At 39.1% G+C, this 21,605-nt stretch overlaps 1 protein-coding gene across 5 annotated transcripts in view; it reads right to left on the reverse strand.

Annotated features, from left to right (window-relative positions):
- DNAJC24 (DnaJ heat shock protein family (Hsp40) member C24) overlaps positions 1-21,605 on the reverse strand; it is a 76,192-nt gene that overhangs the window by 3,129 nt on the left and 51,458 nt on the right. For all 5 annotated transcript variants that reach the window (XM_001380328.4, XM_007497220.2, XM_007497221.3 and 2 more), the window contains one exon: positions 16,026-16,164. In XM_001380328.4, coding sequence (XP_001380365.4) covers positions 16,026-16,164 — 139 coding nt within the window. The remainder of the gene's footprint in view (positions 1-16,025; positions 16,165-21,605) is intronic.

Raw genomic sequence — 21,605 nt, forward strand, 5'->3', positions numbered from 1 at the left:
TTGTCTTTGTATATCCAGAGCCTAGTTCACACACAGGATCTGCTTCATAACATTTGTTGCCTGAATGATTGGCCAGTTCCTATGCGTGCTTAAGAGTCATGTTTGAAGTTTCACAACACAATTAACAGAAGAGTACATCGACGACGAGTGGGAAGAAAATCACTTGTGAATATTCCGGTACTCGATGTGCGCCATGACTCGGTTGAGTCAGAGCACTGGCATGCTGCTCTCTCTAAGGCTCCCTCCACTCCACCGGAGTCTAAGAAGCGCAGTTCAGGTAGAGCAGACGAAGGCCTCCTTCTCCAATGAAGGCGGTGGTCGCTGGTGGGGGCGCCGGGCTTTGTTTTAAAAGGCACATTGTTTTCAGCAATGGTAAAAAGAAAGCAAAATCCCTCCATGACATTTTCTTCAGCTGTGTCTGCAGTCTACCTCTTGTTCAGCTGCGGAGAATGCCTGCCTTTGTTCCATTTTGTGAGTGCTTGCAATTTAATTATATTTAATAACCGCCTGTTCAAAATGTATTGGTGAATTACACAATTTTATAGTAGATAAAAAGATTATACAATATTTTGAACTCACTATGGCTTCTCATTAAGGTATGTCAAATATTCTATCATTCTAAAACCTGCCCAGTGGCTTCCCTAACTCAACAGAGCTTAACTGTTCCAAGTGTCCTTTTACCCTTGTATTCTTACCAAGGCTTCGATGATGCACACAGAAAAATTCGTAAACAGTTTAAAAACAAAATAGTAACAATTTCATTTGCACATTCAATAGAAAACCTGGCTTGATTGGACACATTTTGGCTTAGTTAAAACAGCAAACAACAAATTGGAAGCATTTCAAACATCAAATTGTGAAACATCTTCAAGAGTCTCTGGAGGAAAGGGAGAATTGGGGACCGGGACGGGAGTCAGTGCCATCCTCTTCCACCTTTGTGGCCATCCGGTATCCAGCAGTCTGTTATGGATAGTGTCGGTGAAAAAAACATGAAACACTTTATTTGAACATTTATTTGAATTTATTTATTTATTTGAACTTTGTTTGAAACACTGAAAAACAGAATTGGCACTTATCATTTAGATTCGTTTAAAAGTGCAATTTATTAATTAACACTCAATTCGCCCGTATTCCTGGTCATCTTATACAACACTAAAGCATGCTTCTAATGTCACCTAAAATCCTCACTCCATGGCCCCAGGGAATCATGTACATCTGAGGCAGTTTTGATGAATTCAATTAAAGCAAAACAGACAAGTCGGAGCTAATGACAAGATCAACAAAAACCTTGCTGGGCTAACCTAGTTCTGAACACCTGTAAAATACTCATCTCACATCTCTAGGAGACAATGAACCCATTCATATCCCATTCTGGTTGCCTCATTGACCAAATAAATGAAAGGAAATTAGGAGCAGATACAACTATCCGGTCCTCATCCTGGCGTTACTCATTGCCTCCATAGGAAAGCTACTAGTTATTCTCAGTTGTATTCATTGTCTGTACTCTTTCTATATTGTTTCTCTACCTGCTCAAAAAAGTGATTTAAAATTGATGACTTTCCTCTTTTATTTTTTATTCACAGCAAAAAAAAAAAAAATCTGTAAAGCCACCTCTAGTTTTCTACTAATCGCTAAGCTGAGGCCTCCATGATGAGAATGAAAAAGGCACTAAAAGCAGCTCCTCGTTCCCTCCATGACCTGTGTGGCGACTTCACAATATTAACAAAGCATCCGCATCGTGTGTTTAGATCTGAACATTTAGCATCCGTGGCCACATGGCTCAACGGTGTGTCAGCTGGGAAATGCTGATTCCAAAACCTGGCCGAGACCAACAGTCTTATCTTTAAATAAGGTGAGAGAAGAAATGCAAAGAGAACACACCAAGGGTCTGGGTTATCTCAGGCAAAGATGGGCTCCCCAGAGGCCAGCATTAAATGGGTGGAGTGGGAACAGAAGAACCGAAGATGAAGCTAATGAGACAACAGAAGATCATCCCTTAGAATAGGAGTGCCAGCAACTTCCCCCAATAAACACATCAATAGGTTTTTCCATAGTGATCAACCAGGTCCATTATTGGAGTCCTAATTAGGAGACTGGATTCTCCTCCTCCCCCCACCCCCTGCCCCACTCATCCCACAATTTCCACTAAACCTGTAATTAGCTTTGATAACCATCTAGTAATCAGGTATGGCATTTGTGAAACAAGATGCCTGGTGTCTACCAAAGCATTCAATGACAATCTCTATCAGAGGTGGGACATTAAAGTTACATCATTTTCAGTTTCCCATAGAAACCCTAATGCTCATTTATCTCAAAGCTGCTAGTTAAATTATCTTTCAAATATGATTTTTAAAAACCCATTTAATCAATCACGGTTCTGGCTGTTTTTTGGATAAATCGACTAATTCAAGAGTTTAACTGCTGAGTAACGACAAATTCTACTATTTTGAGGAAACCTGATCCTTTTAGAGGGGGCCTTATTTTTTGCTCACTAATAGTCAAAAGGACTCACATAGTTGTAGATTAGATTTAGCTAGAGTTGCAGCAAATGAAACTCCCCAAATTGCTTACATCTGGGTAGCTGTGTATTATAGATTACGAAAGAACCCTAAAGAAGATAATGATAAAAATAAAATAATGTATGTGGTTACTTGAAAAAGAATCTTTCAGTCTTTACAAGTACAGGCCCTCCTGACCTTGTGTTCTATTGGATTTGTCTGACAACAAGAGGTGAAAGAATTCAGTGGTTCCATTGTCTCAATAGTGGGATCTAAGAAAACACTGGCAGGGCTCATCAGAGAGGTTTATGAGCCTGCAATTCAAAGAGATTAAAAGGAAAAATCTACAGAGATTCTTTCAGGCTGAAGAATAACATTAAATAACTATTAGCAGCTTGCTTCAGTAAAGCTTACCAGAGCCCTTGCTGGGTCATTCACAACTTTTTGAAAGAGGAAGGGTTTTTCAGCTCCATTTAGGATACAATAAATATTTCTTATTTCTTAGATGAAACAAAATGTAATACTAGGCTCTCCCCCCCAATGATAGTAAAATTTCTAAAACAAATCTTTGTTTGATGTCTAAACAATCACCCTATCGAATCCTTTTAAACTTCCTAACTACAGTTGAAGTTAAAAAATTTAGAAGCAGAGAAAGGATGCTTAAAGTTCAAACATTATTGGGGGGAAGAGCTGAAAAGCCTCGATAAACCTAACATAAACAAAAAGATCAAGTCCATCGGAAGCCCTGTCCTTATTCATGAAGAGCAATGATACAATTCTTAAATATAATTAGATAAACACAATTTTCTAATTTAGCAGCCAGTCTACTGAACACATTTTAATTTGAGTTGGAAGCTTGGATCTTTTTTTAAAAGCACTTAAAATCTAGTTCAAATAATGAAGTCACCTACATGTATGTTAAGAAGGTAAATCTCCTTGAAAACCAACTGTCATCTTCCTGTAACATTCTTTTAAATACTCGTGAGATTTGTCATTCTTACAATTCATTAAGCTACACATAATTAAATTTCTCACTAAAAGGTTTGAAAAAAAAATGGTCACTTTCACTGCCCTTGACAAATTTATGTTAGAAGAAAAGCCTTTTCCTCCCTTTAGAACCTCATAGCGAGGGAACATTTAACTTGAAACCTGTTCATTAAATCATAAAGGCACCATAATCCTCACTTAGCCCAATGTAAAGAGTCTCAGCTATAAGGTTTTCCTCAATCGAAGAAAAATGACAAATGCTTGTTGCTTAATTATGGACCTGGAGAAGAAATACAGGTTTTTGTTTTGCTTTGTTTTTTCAGAGTCCTGAATCCTGGTGAAAAAGTCCCAGAATAAGCAGTAAGAACTGTAATGTCGGTTCAGTCCCAGCATAGGTAGAGAAGATAGGAGAAAGGATGGGCCAACCTGATCCCCCAAACTGTTTACTCCTGGCTCACAGTATGAAGGGTCTTTAGTTCCCACCGCCTACAGGTCTCAAGCACACGGACAAAGGGCTGCCTCTTATCCCCTCTGATTGCCAGGGCATTCGGCTCCATCAGGAAATGAACTGAGGATCAATCCATTTCTCCTGTTTCACCCAACTAAGCAGGCCGATGCAGCAAAGAAGCAACTTTTGGTCACTTCCAATTTCGCCTGGATTTGTCATGTAATGTGAAGCTCAGTTCCATTAACTGGGATTCACCATCCTCAAAGCAGCAGTCTACATTAATAACAAAGCTTTAGATGGCAAAAATCCACAGGCAGCCCCATGGATTATAGCCGTCTAGTGTGAGGGCTGGAAGGAGGAGACCCCGAGTTCCAATTCTGCCGCAGACACGCTTAACCAGCAGCAAAGTCTATGAGGGAAATGACCAAACTCCTCTGAGCTTTGGTTTCTTCATGTGGAAAACAGGAGAGTAACAGCCCCTACGGTGGTGAGGACCCAAAAAAAGTGTCTTACAAGTCTCCAAGTGTTGTGTAACTGTATTTTCAAAGAAAAAATATCATTGATTTAGAGCCAGGCAGGACCTTAAAGGTCTTCTTCTGCAGCCCTCTTATTATAGATGAAGAGAAGTCGGGGATGTGCCTGAGGTCTGAACTTAGATCCCAAGACTGGAAATTCAGCATTCTTCCTCCTGGAGGCATTGCAATGGGAGTTGTTGTGGCTGCTGCTTTTATGATTGATTAATTAATTGATTAAAGGATGGAGAGGAGCTGGACAAAGAATGAGAAGGGAGGGGAGGAGGGTAGATCAAAGGTATGGTGGGGGACGGTACAAACATGTTTGATTTGAGCTGGGATTCCCTTGGAATAATGGGAAAATGGGAGGGACGGACCACACCTTGAAGGGCCCCAAATTTCAGGTTGAAAGCTTGGCTGTGTAGGAGCAGCCATAAGATGTGTCTGAGCAAGGTGATTAAATGAAAACGTTATTTTAGAAACGTTCATCTGGTGATGAGGCAGGAGGAGGCAGCAGCAGCTAGAGCCTGGTCTAGGGCGCGTCTAGGGCATGTGCTTCAAGATGTATTGACTGACTGACTGACACAGCTGTGAGGGTAGAGGCAGCCTTGAGGAAAGGCTCACTGGGAGACCCATTAGGACTCTGTAGTAAGACAAGGGTGAGGCTAGAAGGCCTCCACTAGGATGGCAGCCATGTGAGAGACAAAGGCCAAGAAAGATCTGAGGTCTGTAATGTGTGCAAACTGCATCTTTGGGGAACCAGAAAAGGAACTTTTAAAATTTCTGTTTTATAAGTTATTAGAAGGCAGAGAACAAACGAATACTTCTTAATCATGTGATATTATTCTCTCCTTAATAGTGTGAAGGAAGAACATATTGTTAATTTTTATAAATGTACTTTTTTCCTATTAAAAAACTAACCTATACCTTAGGACACTTGAGAGAACCAGTCCCCAGGAGGAAGGGGACTAAGTTTTATTATCCCTTAACTGAACCCACTAATGTGCTGACTGAAAAAGGAGATGTGATTCTGGCTAAGTCCCTTAATTTTTCTCTTCCCCAAGTTTCCTTGCCTGTAAAATGGGTACAACAATAGCACCTACCAAGGTTATTGTGTAGAGGAAAGGAGATGATAACTGGAAAGAGCTCTGAAAATCTGTGTGTCACATAATTATTAGCTATAGTCATTGTTCAATCCACTAAAGGTCCACAGCTTTGCTTAGGTATATTTTCTTCCAAAGAACAGAGTAGGCAAAAGGTGGAAATGGGGTAGCATTGTATTTGAATTAGGTAGACTGACAGAGTAACAGGAATCACCCTGGGGAGCTCCCCCTTCCAACCCAGCTCCTCTAAATAGAATGGACTAAATCCTGATCTGGAAATGGGAAAGGAGAGATGCCAGGTGAGGAACATCCCAGAGAGCACCCTCAGAGGCTGTGAGCAGGTAGCAGCTCTATCCCTCATTGCCCAGCTCTGGGCTACAGATTGTAAAATTGAGATTTGAACTCTGGACTTCAATCCCCACAAGTCCTTGCTCCACTTCCCCAAAATGCTTTGTAATCTCACAGAATTCTGAGGTGGGCGAGATCGAGAAGGTACTTAAGCTGATTGCAAAGGCTTTTGAGCTCTCTCTTTTTTTGGACTTCCGTTTTGGAGCAGACGTGGCTCTTTCCATAATGTAGGTGAGGTCTTGTCTAGGCCTCTGGCCTAGGCACATTTTCCTTATCCTGTATTTTCTTTAATCCTTAATCCTTAATAAACCTCTAAAAAATATAATACTCCTTGCAGAGAGAAACTGATTTCTACCTGCCTCAGTCTCCCCTAAAATTTAATCTTAACAAGATCCAGGAAGCCCCAAGGAGGGGACCTGCCCCTCAGAGTGGCATTCCAGGGCAAGGAGCCATCAAGGAGCCCGTGCTACATCCTGAGCAAAGACCAAGCTCAGAAGTGAGCAGATCTCTGGGGTCCCAGGCCAGGGAGTGGAGAAGGGGCTGGAGAATTCCTTTTTTTTTTTTTTTAATTCCTGAGCTCTCATTCAGGGTTTGTTTCTGTTTGTCTATGAATTAACCAATGGATTCTTTCTATTTTTACTTTGCCTTTTGGCTTGAAGGGATCTGGGCAGTATTCTTTTATGATTTTTTGAAACAGGATGCCCAGTCCTTTCTGTGGCCATGGCATTCAGTTAAGCCTTTGTCTCAGTCATTCTTAACTAGCAAAGCTTTTGAGCTGGTTGAGAATGCCTGAGCCCAGCAGCAGTCATGTCGAATGAGGGAAGCACACAGGCCTCCTGTTCATATATCACCCCAGGATTAGGAAATGACAGAGCTCAGACCATTAGCCTCTGCTCTGGATCCAACCACTTTGGGAACACTGGAAGCTTGCAGGACTCCAGCCTGAGCTGTCTCTGAAAGCTTGGAGTATTGGCAGCAGAACCAGGATAAACCTTCCCTCCAGAAGTCTGAGGGCTTGGCTCTACCATCCAGTCTGAAGTCAGGAAGTAGGCTGGGAGAATGAGTCAACAGAAAAAGATTACAAAAATAAGAAGCTGTTCTAGACACTAGATGAGTAATGAAACTCATATGTTCCTTCTGAACCCTATCATCAGGGATGAAAGAGGGAATCTCATTAGGCGGAAGGACGATGAGTGGTCCTGTTTTTTTTTTTACTTTTATTGTCATGTAAAACACACTTCCATATTGGTCACTGTTTGCAAGAGCAAACTCATCTATAACCAAAACCCAAAATAAAACCATAAATACATTGATGTGAAAGATGACTTCAACAGTTCTTTCTTTGGAGGTGTAGAGCATTCCCCATCATAAATCTTTCCAGAATATCCCAGCATTGCTGAGAATAGTCAAGTTTTCACAGATAATTATTGTATAATATTGCCATTATTGTATATAATGTTCTCTCAGCTCTGCTTATTTCACTCTGCATCAGTCCCTACAGATTTTTTCCAGCTTTTTCTGAAACCATCTTGCTTATTATTTATTATATAGCACAACAGTCAACATGTACCACAATTTGTTCAGCCATGCCCCAATTGATGGACATCCCCTCAATTTCTAATTCATTTCTACTATGAAAAGTTGCTACAATAAATATTTGTACAAGTAGGTCCTTTCCCCTTTTTTATTATCCCTTTGGGATACAAACCCAGTAATGGCATTACCTGAGCAAAGGGTACGCACAGTTACAAATTGCCCTCCAGAATGGTTGGATCAGTTCACAACCTCACCAACAATGCACTGTTGTCCCAATTTTGCCACATCCCCTCTAACATTTACCGCTTTCCTTTAATGACATATTGGCCAATCCAACAGGTATGAGGTGGTACCTCAGTACTGTTTTACTTTGCATTGCTCTAATCAAGAGAACTTGAGAACTTTTTTCATATGATTATTGATGGCTTTCTGCATCTGAAAATTGCTTGATCATATCCTTTGACCATTTGTCAATTGGGGAATGGCTTGTAGTCTTATAAATCTGACTTCATTCTCTATAAATTTGAGAAATTAGACCTTTATGAGATATGTTATAAATTTTTTTTTCCAGGTTGTTGTTTCTTTTCTAACCTTGGTAAGAGTAGTTCTTTCTGTACAAAAGCTTTTACCAAAATTATTCATTTTATATTTATAATACTCTCTATCTCTTGTTTGGTCATAAATTCTTCCCTTCTCCAAAGACATGCCAGGTAAACTATTCTGAGTTCCCCTAATTTAATTATGGTATCATTCTTTATATCTAAATTATATAGTCATTTGGCCTTATCTTGGTATAGGGTGTGAGATACTGGTCTATACCTACCTTCTGCCATACTGTTTCCTGATTTTCCCAGCAGTTTCTGTTAGTTTTTATTCCATAAGCTGTGATCTTTGGATTTATCAAACGCTGAGTTGCTAAAGTCATTTACCCCTGTATAGTGTGTGTCTAATCTACTGCAATGATCTACCATGCTGTTCCTTAGCCAGTACCAGATTGTTTTGATGATTGCTGCTTTATAGTACAGTTTGAGATCTGGTACTGCCAGGCCACCTTCCTTCACATTTTTTTTTCATTTGTTCCCTTGATATTCTCGACCTTTTGTTTTCCAGATGAATTTTGTTATTATTTTTTGTAGTTCTATAAATAATTATTTGGTATTTTTACCAGCACAGCACTGAATAAACCAGTTTAGGAAGAATTGTCATTTTTATTAGCCTGGTCTACCCATGAACAATTAATATTTTTCCAATTGTTTAGATCTGACTTTGTGAAAAGTGTTTTGTAATTGCATTCATATAATTCCTGCATTTGAGTGGTCCTGTCTTGATAATCTTAAGAGAAGAAAGCAAAGAGAGAAGAATACACTTGGAGGAGAGAAGCAAAGGAAGGTCAGAGATATTATCTGACATAATTGGAATGCACAAGTATAGCCTATACAAATAAGGAGGAAATCAGGAAGTGGCTGACATTTGAACCTTGTCCTCATCTGAACTGGTCAAAGGAAAGCTATATATATCAAACCTGGGTACAGAAATACATTTCAATCCATAGGAAAGGAAGAACAAGGGAGAAGGACATGAAGAGGAAAGAGAAATTAAGGGAGAACATAGTCCTAAGCAGTATAAGCCATAACAAGCTATGTACAAAAAATGCACTGTGTCCCCAAAGTCTTAGTACAGTTTCAGATCTCAATCTCTTTTTAAGCTGTTAATCTTGAACCAGCCCTAAGATTTTTGAGGCACAATGTATTTACAACAGTTCTTATTGTGGTGCCAAAGAGCTGGAAACTGAGGCAGCGCTCATCAATGAGAGAATGGCTGAAGAAGCTAGGGTATCTGTGAGGCAATTCTATTGTATTGCAAGAAATGAAGGAGAGAGTTTCAGGAAAAGCTCAGAAGTGTCAGAAGAACGAATTAGGAATGAAAATACTGTGAAAACAAAAATGGAAAGACAAAGAAAGGTTCAGTTGATAATCACTTCTTCATTAAGTGCCTACTAGGTGCAGGGCACTGTGTTGAGTCCCTGTCCTCCTAGAGCTCACAGTTTAAGAAGGGAAGCAGCACACAGAAACACGCTACAAACAGGATTTAAAAAGGAGCAATTCACAGAGGAAGGGCAATGGGATGAAGAAGGGAGGGGGAAGGTTTCCAGGAAAAGAGGAGACTTGGGTGGGACTTCAAGAAAGCCAGGAAGGATAACCGTCTGAGTGAACGAAGGAGAGCAGTCCAGGCCTGGGGGACAGCCAGAAATAATGTGCAGAGCCAGGAAATAGAAAATCTCTGTGTGGAACAGCCAAGAGACCAGCATCACTGGTCTGAAGATGGTGTCTAGGGAGTGAGGTGTAAGAATGCTGGAAGGGCTGGAAGGGCCAGATGATAGAGGGCCTTGAAGGCCAAACAAAGCATCGAGCATAGACTCCTGGAGGCCACAGGAAACCATGGGAGTTTACTTCACAGGAGGTGACAGCATTAGACCTGCATTTTAGGAAAATCACTTAGTGACTGAATGGAGGAAGGAGACATGTAAGGCCAGCTAACCCAGCAGCATGACAGCCATAGTCCAGGAATGAGGTGATGAGGGTCTGCATGGGAGGAGCAGTGTTGGAGGAGAGAAGGCAGTGTATCTTAGAGATGCTATAAAGCTAAGAGTCAAGGGTGGCACCTCGATTGCAAGCCTAAGGGCCTGGGAGTGCAGCAGTGTCCCCGACACGAATAGAGTTTAGAAGAGGGGAAGATTTTGAGGGGAAAATAATGAGTTATTTTGGACACCGTGAGCTCAAGAAGTGTACTAGACATCCAGCACAGTGTCTGAAAGGCAGTTGGACATGTGAGGCTGGAGGTCAGCAGAGAGGTTAGGGCTAGAAAAGACTTTAGAATCATTAGCAGAGGATAGCAATGACATGAACTCCACTGTAGGGATAAGATTGCCAAGTGAAATAGTCAGAGGGAAGAGAAGGGGGTGTGAGAGTCCTGGGGGAGCTCTGCAGATTAGAGGCATAACCTGTAACGAATGGTCAGAGAGGAAGAAGAACTAGGAGAGGTATCCCAAAAAACCCAGCAGATAGGGACCATCAAAAAGAAGAGTGTCTAAAGCTGAAGAGAGATCAAGGACAATGAGGATCAAGAGAAAGCCAATAGACTGGGCAATAGAGAGATCATTGGGAACGTTGGGGAAAGTGGTTCCAATTGAACATGAGTTTGGAAGCTGACCTGTGTAGGGAATTAAGAAAAAAGAGAGACGATGAAAGAAACATGGGCATGTTTGTAGGCAGGAGGGAACTCTGATCAATGTAATGACCAACCAGGACTCCAGAAGACTCAGTGAAACAGGCTACCTACTACTTCTTCAGAAGAAAAGACCAGTACAGAATGACACTTTATTTTTGGAAATGGCCAACAAGGAAATTAATTTGCTTGAGGGGTTTTGTTTTTCTCTTTGTTGGTAAGAGGTAGAAAGAAGAACATGATTTTTCTAATTAAATTTGTTTTTAAGAAATGTGAGATGAAGATGACCACTTGTGAGGATGTTATAACAGGGATTCTTATCATGTATGAGTTGAACAGCAGCTAAGGGCCCTTCCAATTCTCAAATTCTGTGAGGATGGCCACAATCCTGTAATATGATTAGGCAACTTCACTCTAGAACAGGAGTTCTTAACTTGAGGTCTATTAACTTCTTATTTTTTAAAATATGTTGATACTTATATTTCAATGTAATTAGTTCCCTTTGTAATTCTTTGTATTTTATTTTATGCATTTAAAAAGATTAAAAACCCCTAAAAATTAAATCATGATTTTAGGGGAATAAGAGGGGAATGAACACCAAGGAGGAAAATATGTATCTTATGTACATATTTGAATGGAAAACCATGATTAGGTTTTAAGATTTCTATGACATTGTAATGTTAAAACTCTCTCCTTTTTTCTTATATTCATATGTTTACCTGTATTGTCCACACCAGATATGAATCCTCTGCAGTAAGCTCTATAGTGCCCACTTGAATGTATTTTAAAAATTGGGAAATAGGTATTCTTCATCCATTTGGTCTTCCCTATGTGGATGGACAGGTCAAATTCCAATGAATGATTTCTGCTTCTTGCAAGAAGTTCTTTAATTTCTTCAGGTTTGATTTCAATCAACAGAATGTAATATATGCAGAGTGGATCATCTGGAGGTCCTGCCATCCTTAGGAAACCCCTCCTTGATCCTGACCCTACACAAGATCTCTTCTATCACAGTGTCAAATGCTTTTGGCAAGAATCTCCCCCACTCCCACCCCCTTTAGGGCTCACTTGATACTAAATGTTTTGGGTTTTTGTTTTTTTTTTTTAATTCTTATCTTCTATCATAGAGTCAATACAAGTATTGGTTCCAAGGCAGAAGAGTGGTATGGGCTAGGCAATTAGGGTTAAGTGACTTGCCCATAAGTCAAAGGTAACTTGTGAGGAAGTACCTAAGGTCAGATAGAACCCAGGACTTCCTGTTACCAGGCCTGACTCTCTATCCTAGCTGCCCCTACCAATGCTTGTTCATTATCTACAAACACTTGACATTTTTCAGTCAATAGTGTAATGGTAAAGATGTAGTCACTGCTGACATTATTGGACAAAGTCAGTTCATTGCTTAATAACATGCTCATCTAGTATCCTCTCTCTTTGTTGAGAGATGGCACTCATACAACTTTTGAAGGAAGTAAGGTGGCACCATGGATGGAAGTGAAGAAGACACAAATTCAAATATGACCTCAGACATTCACTAAGTTTTGTGAAGGGGAAATTACTTAACCTGTTTGCCTCAGTTTACTCATCAGTAAAATAGGAATAATAACAGCATCGGTCTTAACCATGGTGAGAATGAAGTGATTTAATATTTATAGAAAGCACTCAGTACAGTGTCTGGTACATAGTAGGCTACTACAGAAATGTTTATTCCTTTCTTTTCCCTTATTATTATTGTTATATATTATATTATCCCATTATAGAATGGATGAGGGAATAGCTGTATAGATAGATGAGGTAGTGATTTTTATATTCACTTTAAAATATCAGTAAATTTTGGGGAGTTCCCCCCATATCTCAAGGAAAATCTCTTGCCAGTTGATACCATCACATGTTCACTACAGATTTCTTCCACATATACTTGACCCAATGTAGCTGTTTTTTCCATCTCTGTTCCCCTCAAGTCAATTTCATCACAGAGGCTGTGATGTTAGAGTCCATATTCCTTGATGGAAAAAACGAATCACAGTAATAATTTTTGAATTTTTTCCATTTTTCCTGTTTTAGTAGTCCTTTTTCCATTTTTGACATTGAGTAATGTTGGGATGACTTTGGATCCAAAATCTCTTTAGGCTTTACCCCTTCTGAACTTTCCCTGATGGTAGTGCCCTCTCTCTCTCTGTCTTTCTTTGCATCTTTAGTGCCTCGCACATACCTGGTACAAGAGTTTGTTGACTTCACTTGACCAAGTCTAAGTCTTGTTTCTAACACATACTAGCTGTGTCACCATGTACAAGTCACTTAGCCTCTCCATATCCCTAGTCAGCTCTCTTAAGACTATTGTGGAGGACCTGCCTATCTACATTGGTAAAAAGTATCTCCATTAGGAAAACTTTGTTATACATAAAAAGTCTGTCATGATTGCAAATAGGTCATCATTCAGGGAGATTGACAATTTTCTTATACTATTCACTATAAACTTGTAAAACACATATCCTTCTTTTTATTTCCTTCCTGGCTGCTTTACTTTGAGACTTCTCAGACTTTCCCACTATGCCTCAGGGATCTTATCATTGGGAAGGTTCATCTTCTTGCAAGAATGAATCAGACTTGGTATTCACACCTCATCACCACCTCTGACCCTCTGATTGGAGAACAGAGCCATGAACTCCAAAACTTCTTTTTAAAAAAGAAGGCTAGGGATAGATATCTCCTCATTTATTTCCCACCTGACTCATCTACTTTAGGGTGTTTATGACTTGTCCACCATGCCCCAGGAGCCTCATCATTGGAAAATCTCATTATCTGGCAAAAGATGGACTAAGCCTTGGTAGTGATATTTTATCAGTACCCTCTTCCTCCTCGACCTCTCCTTACTTTTGGGTATCATCTTTCCCCATTCAATTGGCAGACATTTGTCTTTCTCGTATCCCTGGCACAAAGGAGGCACAAAACAAATGTTTGTTGACTGACTACTGAAACCAACAATAGAGCATTCCTCATCATTATATCTATTTATTCTCCCAGCATAATAAAAATATCTATGAGATCAGCACGACTGAAATTCCCCCCAAAAAGGAAATGATACTACTGTTTCTAGTCAAGCCATGAATGGTTGAAAAGTGTGCAGAACTAGTTGACTTGTGCATAACTTCAAGAACTAACATTATGCAGCATTTACCTGAACTAAACCCAAAGTTCTTTATTTTAGATTTGCCTAGAAATGTTTTTATAACCTTAAAAAATTTAAACTATGTATAAAACAATCTAGCAGACTCTATTATATTACGGTGTACTGAAATAATTACATTTAAGCCTTTGAATCAAAGATAGCAAGTAGTATTAATATTTCAAGGTTCTCTTGAGAACGATGAAGAAAAAGTATTAGAGCTGGATCATCTGTTCACCTATCACTTCTTGACTCTCATTTACAGGGGTCTGTTGCTCATTTTTAACGTCGTTTCCTCCTTTTTTCACTGTTGTTCTAACCTCCATCTCTGCGAGAGTCAGATGCTGACTTGGTTTCAGATCTCTGGAGCTCTGTCTCTTCAGACATCAGGCTTCTAGTCAATTGCACTGATATGCTGTTAATCGTACCCACGCCATGGAGTGGCAAAAACGCAGAGTGACAGGGGAGTGCACACCCCGCAGTCCTTGGGAGGCAGTTTCTGGGAATGATTCTTAAGCAAATTGGCACCCCATGCCTTCCACATGGTAAAGCAGCACCGCAGTTCTAGAGAGAATGAGAGCATGGTGGTGGTGTCTGTGAAGCAAGACCCATGTATCAACCTAAGTTGTGTTTGGTACAACATTTTTTCCTGGCAATTAAATCATGTGAACTCTGACTGTAAGAACTGAAAGACAGACATTCAACGGATACACACAAACAGAGATTCATCTTACTTTTCTACTCCTTCTTTAGAAGAGTCCAGAGGAAAAGAGATGACCACACAGGATGACAACAAATACATGACCATTCAGGCCTTCCTTAAAGTTAATATAAAAATCTTTCTTGTAATGCTGTTATTGAACTAAGTTCTTAATAGGCCTTAAAAATAATTTACCAGAATCATAGAATTTTAGAGCTAATGGGGCATTTTCAGATTATCCAGACCATTATACTTTACCAACTGGAAAATAAGTCACAGGCCAAATCTGGCCACTTGACCACAGCCACAAAGCCAGTTAGGCCAATACCAAACAGGCCTCAAATCCAGTGTTACCCACTAGTTATAAAAGAATATTTAAGTTTGATGAAGCGACTCGTGCTGAAAATAAACTTGTGGGTTTGGAATGCAGCGTTGACTTCATCCTACAATGTTACATACAGACGGCTGACTAAGCCTTTGTTTCTCCAATCAAGTTTGGTAACCTTTGCAGCAGGGGAGTTAAAATGACTGGGAGAGAAGAGTTTTGATGGTGTGCCAATGGACAATGGAAGGGAATTCAATAACAAGCTGGAGAGACAGTGGGCTTTTATCAGAACACTGCAAAGTGTTGGTGGCTACCCGTCAATGCTGAAGCCGAGTGTGTTACTGCAGAGTGTGGCTGAGTGTTTTCCCCACAGGCAGTATACTATTATCGACTCCCCCCATTAGCATGGAGGGTGGATAGTGAAGGTTCTAATGGAAGGCTGAGGGGATCCTATCCCGAGGCCAGAGCAGAAAGACAGCCTATCACTTCATGTAACGGCAGCCCATGTGTGACAAACATGACCTACATTTCCCCTCTTTCTTTTTCACAACAGACTGTCACTGTTTTAAGGAGCTCTTTTCTGAGATACATAAAAGAAATGCGTGCTGAATTGCCTAGTTAATGGGCTTTCCACAATATTTCTTAGAGCTACTTTCTAAAGGAACAGTTTACACTAAGGATAAATTATGAAAAGCCAGTCTAAAATAAGACCAGAAGCATATGAAAAAGTACTTAAATAATTATGAAGTGTTTATAAAATTATCCTATACAGTGCTTCCTTTTAGACATTAATTATACAGTACATATACCTAAAATGTTATCAAAATATAGCACAGTATGCAATTCAAGTAATTAGAAGAATTGAATGAAAAAGGTTTTTAAATTATCAAAATAATATATAAACTAGAATAGTTAAACTAAAAATTTCATAATTCATTCTAAAAATCAGTTCCCAGAGCTTTTTAAGAAGCGATCTCCTCTTAGTTCTATTAGCTTCCCAATGTGTACACAGTAATCACTACTAAGAATAGAATGTAACTAAAAAAAACAATGATGGAGGAAAGAAGGCAAGAATAATTTGGTACCAAAAAGGCAACACTGAAAAATGCTACTTCCCAAAGGCTGCAGACCATCCTTCCTAGAGCTGCCACTGCTAGCCAGTGCCTCAACGGGGACCTACCGCGCCGCTGCAGGTCATACGCTTTTTTGGTCTCTTCGTTCCCTAGAATTTTCCACGCCTGATCAATTTCGATGAACTTCTGCACATGCTCCTCCACAGCTCCTGCTGGCACATCTGCGCTCTGTTTGTCTGGATGATACTGTCAATCAAAGAGAAGGGGGAAAAGTTTAGTGAGGCAGGTGGGGGAAAACCAATGAAAATCTGAGATCTATGTAGGGGAAGATGATGGGATGAAGAAAAGTCAGATGTCCAGAGAAATGAGACAATAATCTTGGGCACAAGGGGCTACTACCAGGTGAGTTAGACTACTGGAGTAGCTCAAAGCTACCAGTGGCATGCTATGTCACAATGTACACATAGCATTTTCTGGATAATTGGCTGATGGAATCACTGGTCTCATGGACAATTTACCTAGAGACCGAGTAACAGAAAAAATAGGTACCTGCAGAGGAACAAAACACAGACAGGATAGGGAGAAGGGAGTTACAAAAATATTTGTAAATGAATTTATTAAAAGGTGATTATTGCTCAATCAGCTATAGATCTAATTACATAAAAGCAAAACTAAATGAAATTCAACTATCATATATTTAGGAGAAACTATTAGCAAAAATATGCAATGAAAGAATGAAATGAATTGATTCAATTTAAATCAATTTGTTAGTGAATTCTTTGTGTATTTGATATTATTTTAGGAAAATCTCCAGATCATTGCATGCTATTTCCAAACTTACCTAAGTCTTTGCCAAAGATATATATTTCTCTGCTAGTTAAATAAGTATCAGAACTGCTATGAATAGAGATTTTTATTTTTCCCCCACTCCAATGCTGTATCACTGAGCTTTCCATCCTCTAGTATTCTACTCTATTATTCTTTTCTCACATCCCCTTCCTCAATTCTCACCTCTTTCTCCAATCCACTTTTCTTTCTCCCTTAGATCAGAAGCATCCATGGGAAGACAGATAGTATGCCTGCAGATTTCCAGTAGCATCAAAATGAGGGAACGTTATCCCCCTTTAGACAAAAATCATGTAAAAATATTGGAAAATGGCAACAGGAAATCAAAATGAACTTAGAAAGTAAACAAAGTCACAACAATAAAATTTCACCATAAGGCAAATCATGGAAAAAAAGTATTTCAAATGATCTGGTTGGTAATCACTCTAGAATGTCATCTGATAAAAGGTAATTATTTTATTATAAAATATTTATATATAAAGGGATTGATTTTTAAAAAAAGGTTTTCATTTTAAAATTAACTTCTGGAGTTTGGGGAAAGGTTAAGAAGTTTCTATAGTTCTTTAGAAAATTTTCAAGGAGAAAACAGTTGAATAACTAGAATCATGGAACCTTAAAGAGTTGTAATGGATCTCAAAAGTGACTGATATATTGTCCAAGTTCTACCTGAAGTATGAAGCTCTTGACAAGTCATTATTTAGTCTCTCATGAAGACTTCCAGTACTGGGAAACTTACTATTTTCCCTGAGATAATCTTTTTGCATGGCTCTAACTATCAGGAACTTTTTATTTGCCAAACATCTACCCATGAGTTCCTAGACTATCCTCTGGGACAAAGCAGAACAAAGATAATCCTTCTTCCAAGACAACTTTTCACATATATGAAAATCTCAGTCTCCCCCAACTCCATTTTTTCCCCAAGAAAATTATACTCAATTCCTTTAACCTGTCCTCCACTGACTTCTTAATAGTTCATATCATATTAGTGTATTCCACTTATATGTTCACCAATTGGATACATTTATGCTGATCAAACATTTCAGAGGTATTTTAAAAGTCACACAAATTATTACAAGTACCATACAGCATTAATATTGCAAGTTTCCGTCAAATTGAAGTGGTGAATTATGAAAATAACCAGGTAATAATCAATCACTACACATGTGTAATTAAAATTATGAGGCTGCTAGTAGCTTTATAACTTTATTAAATCAAAGTAGTAGTAGTAAAGAGAGGGAAAGGTAGGGGAGAAATAGAGAGATATTTAACTTACTAATCTATTGGCTACCATGATGGATTGAAGCTAACCACTGACAAGGGTCCCTCCAGCCTCCACGCTCCAGCCAGAAGACCCACTTATAAGCTCTTTTCTCTATCCACTAGCTCTCACACATCACATCTCAGGAACCAACCATAGTTTCTTAATTTGCCTGGGCCACCCAGGGGGAAGGAGGATGGGGAAGGGGGGGGGGGGGAAGAGTGCCTGTAGAATCAGTTTCCTGTCTCATTGGTTCCTTGGTTCTTTAACTTCCTTTCTCTGAGGGCTTATCTATACCTGAATTTACTCAGGGGTCTTTGACCTCCAGGTCAAAGTGACATAATGGAAGAGAAATTCTCTTCCAACAACTCCCACTGTGATTCTCTTGGGAGATGAGCATGCTGAAATCTCCTCAATTGAGGTCTTTGGGAGATTAACATGCCTAGACTCCTCAATGAATCATTTCAAACAACCAATTTATACCTCTAAAGATTCTCTTACGAGAGGTGTATAAAGTATTGCACTTTACAAAAGGGGAATTACAATTTGGGGATAAGAGGGAAATAAAAGAGAAAGAAAACATAAATGATTGATAGACACACTAACAAAAAGCCAATTAGGGGGCACTCCTTGAACTGAAGGGAATTGAACATATCATTTATTTTTAGTTTACATTCAGTTTGTTATATCCCAAAGTTCACTCTAGATCTTTTGATGTAGTATATGGTTTCCCCAGGCATCCTTATGGCACCTTCTCCAAAAGATTCGCTTTCTTGATTCAGGATGTTGACAATTTTCTTTTCCTAAAATTTCTCAAAATAATTTTAAGGTAATTTTACAATCCCCCTGAGGAGGGTGTTGAACAACACCAGAATCTCCCTAGGATACATGGCTGAGTTATGAGGTTTATGAATCAATTATCAAAAGAAAACCAAAAATCCCAAACAAAAGAGAAAAAAATTAAATTCTGGATAAAAAATATATATCAAATTCTTATGCATATAAAATTACGAGTAAAAAAAGAATAAATCCATAACAGGTCCTTGAATCACCAGCAAGGCCCAATTAAAGTGATTTATGTCTTACAAGCCTGTAGAACAATTGCAGCAATATTGCACTTACCTATTGGCATTGAGGACTACAGAAAACTGCCATACTATAAAAGAGAAGGGACTAGATTCTGAGGTAAAAGAGAAGTACTATTCCCTGGTCTGATTTCACCTGCAATTTCAGGGATATGAGAGCCAAAATGAAAGCCAAACTAAAGTACTTGTAAAGTACTTGTAGGAATCTGGCACAGGAAGTCCAGCAGCTGATTCCTCGAACCTCAAAACAAATCCTCTTTTGGCAGAAATCCTCATCAATCCATAAGGATTGTTGGTCTCCTCAACCTTGTTGGTCTTCTTTGCACTGTGAAGTGGCTCTTTTGGGATCCCTTCTTCTAAAATCAGACACAATTATTCATTAAAATCCCATAATACTTAACAATCAATGGCAGGTTTCTATAGTTTAAAGCTTTTGGGTATGCACTGGAATAAGGGCTAATAGATGTTGTAAACTTATCCTTCAAAATAAAAAATATAAATACTAATTCCATGTGTTTCAAATAAAAAAATAAGAAGAAAGAAAAAGTCAAATATCCTATTGCAAATATAAAGAAAAACAATAACAACAATAAAAAAATTAGGAATCCATAGTTCACTCACATCCTATGTGACAATTTATTAGCTAAGCAGTGGCACAACACAAAGGTTTTTTTCACTCAAAAGTGAGCTCTATTTCCCCTCTAACTTGGCCATGATCCACAATGTGAGTGTACATAATTTTTTCACCAGATAAAAGTTTGTTATAAACAGTAGTACAACAGCTAATGCAGATTCTAAGAAGTACCACAATCCCCAAAATTATAAGCCAGTCATAGGAAGATGGTAAAAATAAAGACAATGTAACAGAACATATACCTAATAGGCAAAACATAGTAACCGAAAGCGACATTGAGTAATGGAATATTTTAGATTAGATTAATATGTAAACTTAAAAATAAAACTAAATCTTAAAATCAATAATTAGCCTCCATGTTCAAGTCAGAAGACCCCAAAGACCACCTGATCTCCTCTTATAAGCTCTTTTCTCCACTCACTAGATCTCATACAACATACCTCAGGAACCAAACATAGTTTCTTAATTTGCCTGGACTGCCCCGGGGGGGGGGGGGGGGAGGGGGGAGGAGCAATGCCGGTGGAATCAGTGTCCCATCTCATTGGTTCCTTGGTTCTTTAACTTCCTTTTTCTGAGGGCTTGGCTATACCTGTGTTTTGACCTCCAGATCACTGAGAGATGATGTTAAACAAAGTGACATAATGGAGAAATTCTTTTCTAACACATGTATTAAGGGGAGGACCTAGGTGGCTCAGTGGCTAAGAGCCAAGCTTAGAAACAGGAGATCCTAGATTCAAATCTTGCCTCAGATACTTCCCAACTGTGTGACCCTAAGCAAGTCACTTAATCCCTACTGCCTAGCCTTTACAACTTTTCTGCTTTGGAACCAATACACTGATTCTAAAATGGAAGGTGAGGGTTTGTTTTTTTAATAAATAAACATTAAGTATCTTCTACTTACCATGCAGAGGTAGCTAGGAGCTTCAGTGAATAAAGTGCTAAGTATGGAATCAAGAAGTCCTGAATTCAAATTAGACTCAGACACTCAGTAGCTGTATGACCCTGAACAAGTCATTTAATCTCTAATTCAATCCACTGAAAAAGGAAATGGCAAGCTACTCCAGGAACTTTGCCAAGAAAATACCAAGGTCAGTACTGCCCACAGGGTCATGAAGAGTAGGTCTGAACAAATGAACAACTAAATAGTGTGCTAAATAATGGGAATATCAGAAACAAAAGACAGTCCCGACCCACAGGAAGCTTACACTCTAATTGGCAGAGACAATAAGCAAACCAACATAAACAAATTAAGCTATACACAGGACAAATGGGAAAAAAATTACAGAGAGAAGGTACTAGAATTAAGAGTAGCTGGAAAGTCTTCCAGTAAAAGATGGAATATTAATTGGGACTCAAGGAAGCAGAGAGGCCAATAGTTTGAGCAGAGGAGATGAGCATATTCCAGACATGGAGAACATCTTTGACACTAAGCTGCAAAGGGAATGTTTGATGTATGTTATAAAGTGAATACAGTGCCTATAACTACCCCAGAGTTCTGCCATCTGCTCCGAAAAGGGGAGGAGAAAGGGTGTATGGCTTTGAATTCCTTTAGGCTCTCAGTGCTCAATGCCAGGAGGAGAATTATTACTCTTAGAGTTGTAGGAATTTTTTTTTATGCTTAGAAAAATTTATGGGACATTTTCTTTTAAATATCCAAAAAGGGGGGCAGCTGGGTAGCTCAGTGGATTCAGAGCCAGACCTAGAGATGGGAGGTCCTGGGTTCAAATCTGGCCTCAGACACTTCCCAGCTGTGTGACCCTGGGTAAGTCACTTGACCCCCATTGCCTAGCCCTTACCACTCTTCTGCCTTGGAACCAATAAAGAGTATTGGTTCCAAGACAGAAGGTAAAGGTTAATATATTAA

The sequence above is a fragment of the Monodelphis domestica genome, chromosome 6 (assembly GCF_027887165.1).
Source record: "Monodelphis domestica isolate mMonDom1 chromosome 6, mMonDom1.pri, whole genome shotgun sequence".
NCBI lineage: Eukaryota > Metazoa > Chordata > Mammalia > Didelphimorphia > Didelphidae > Monodelphis > Monodelphis domestica.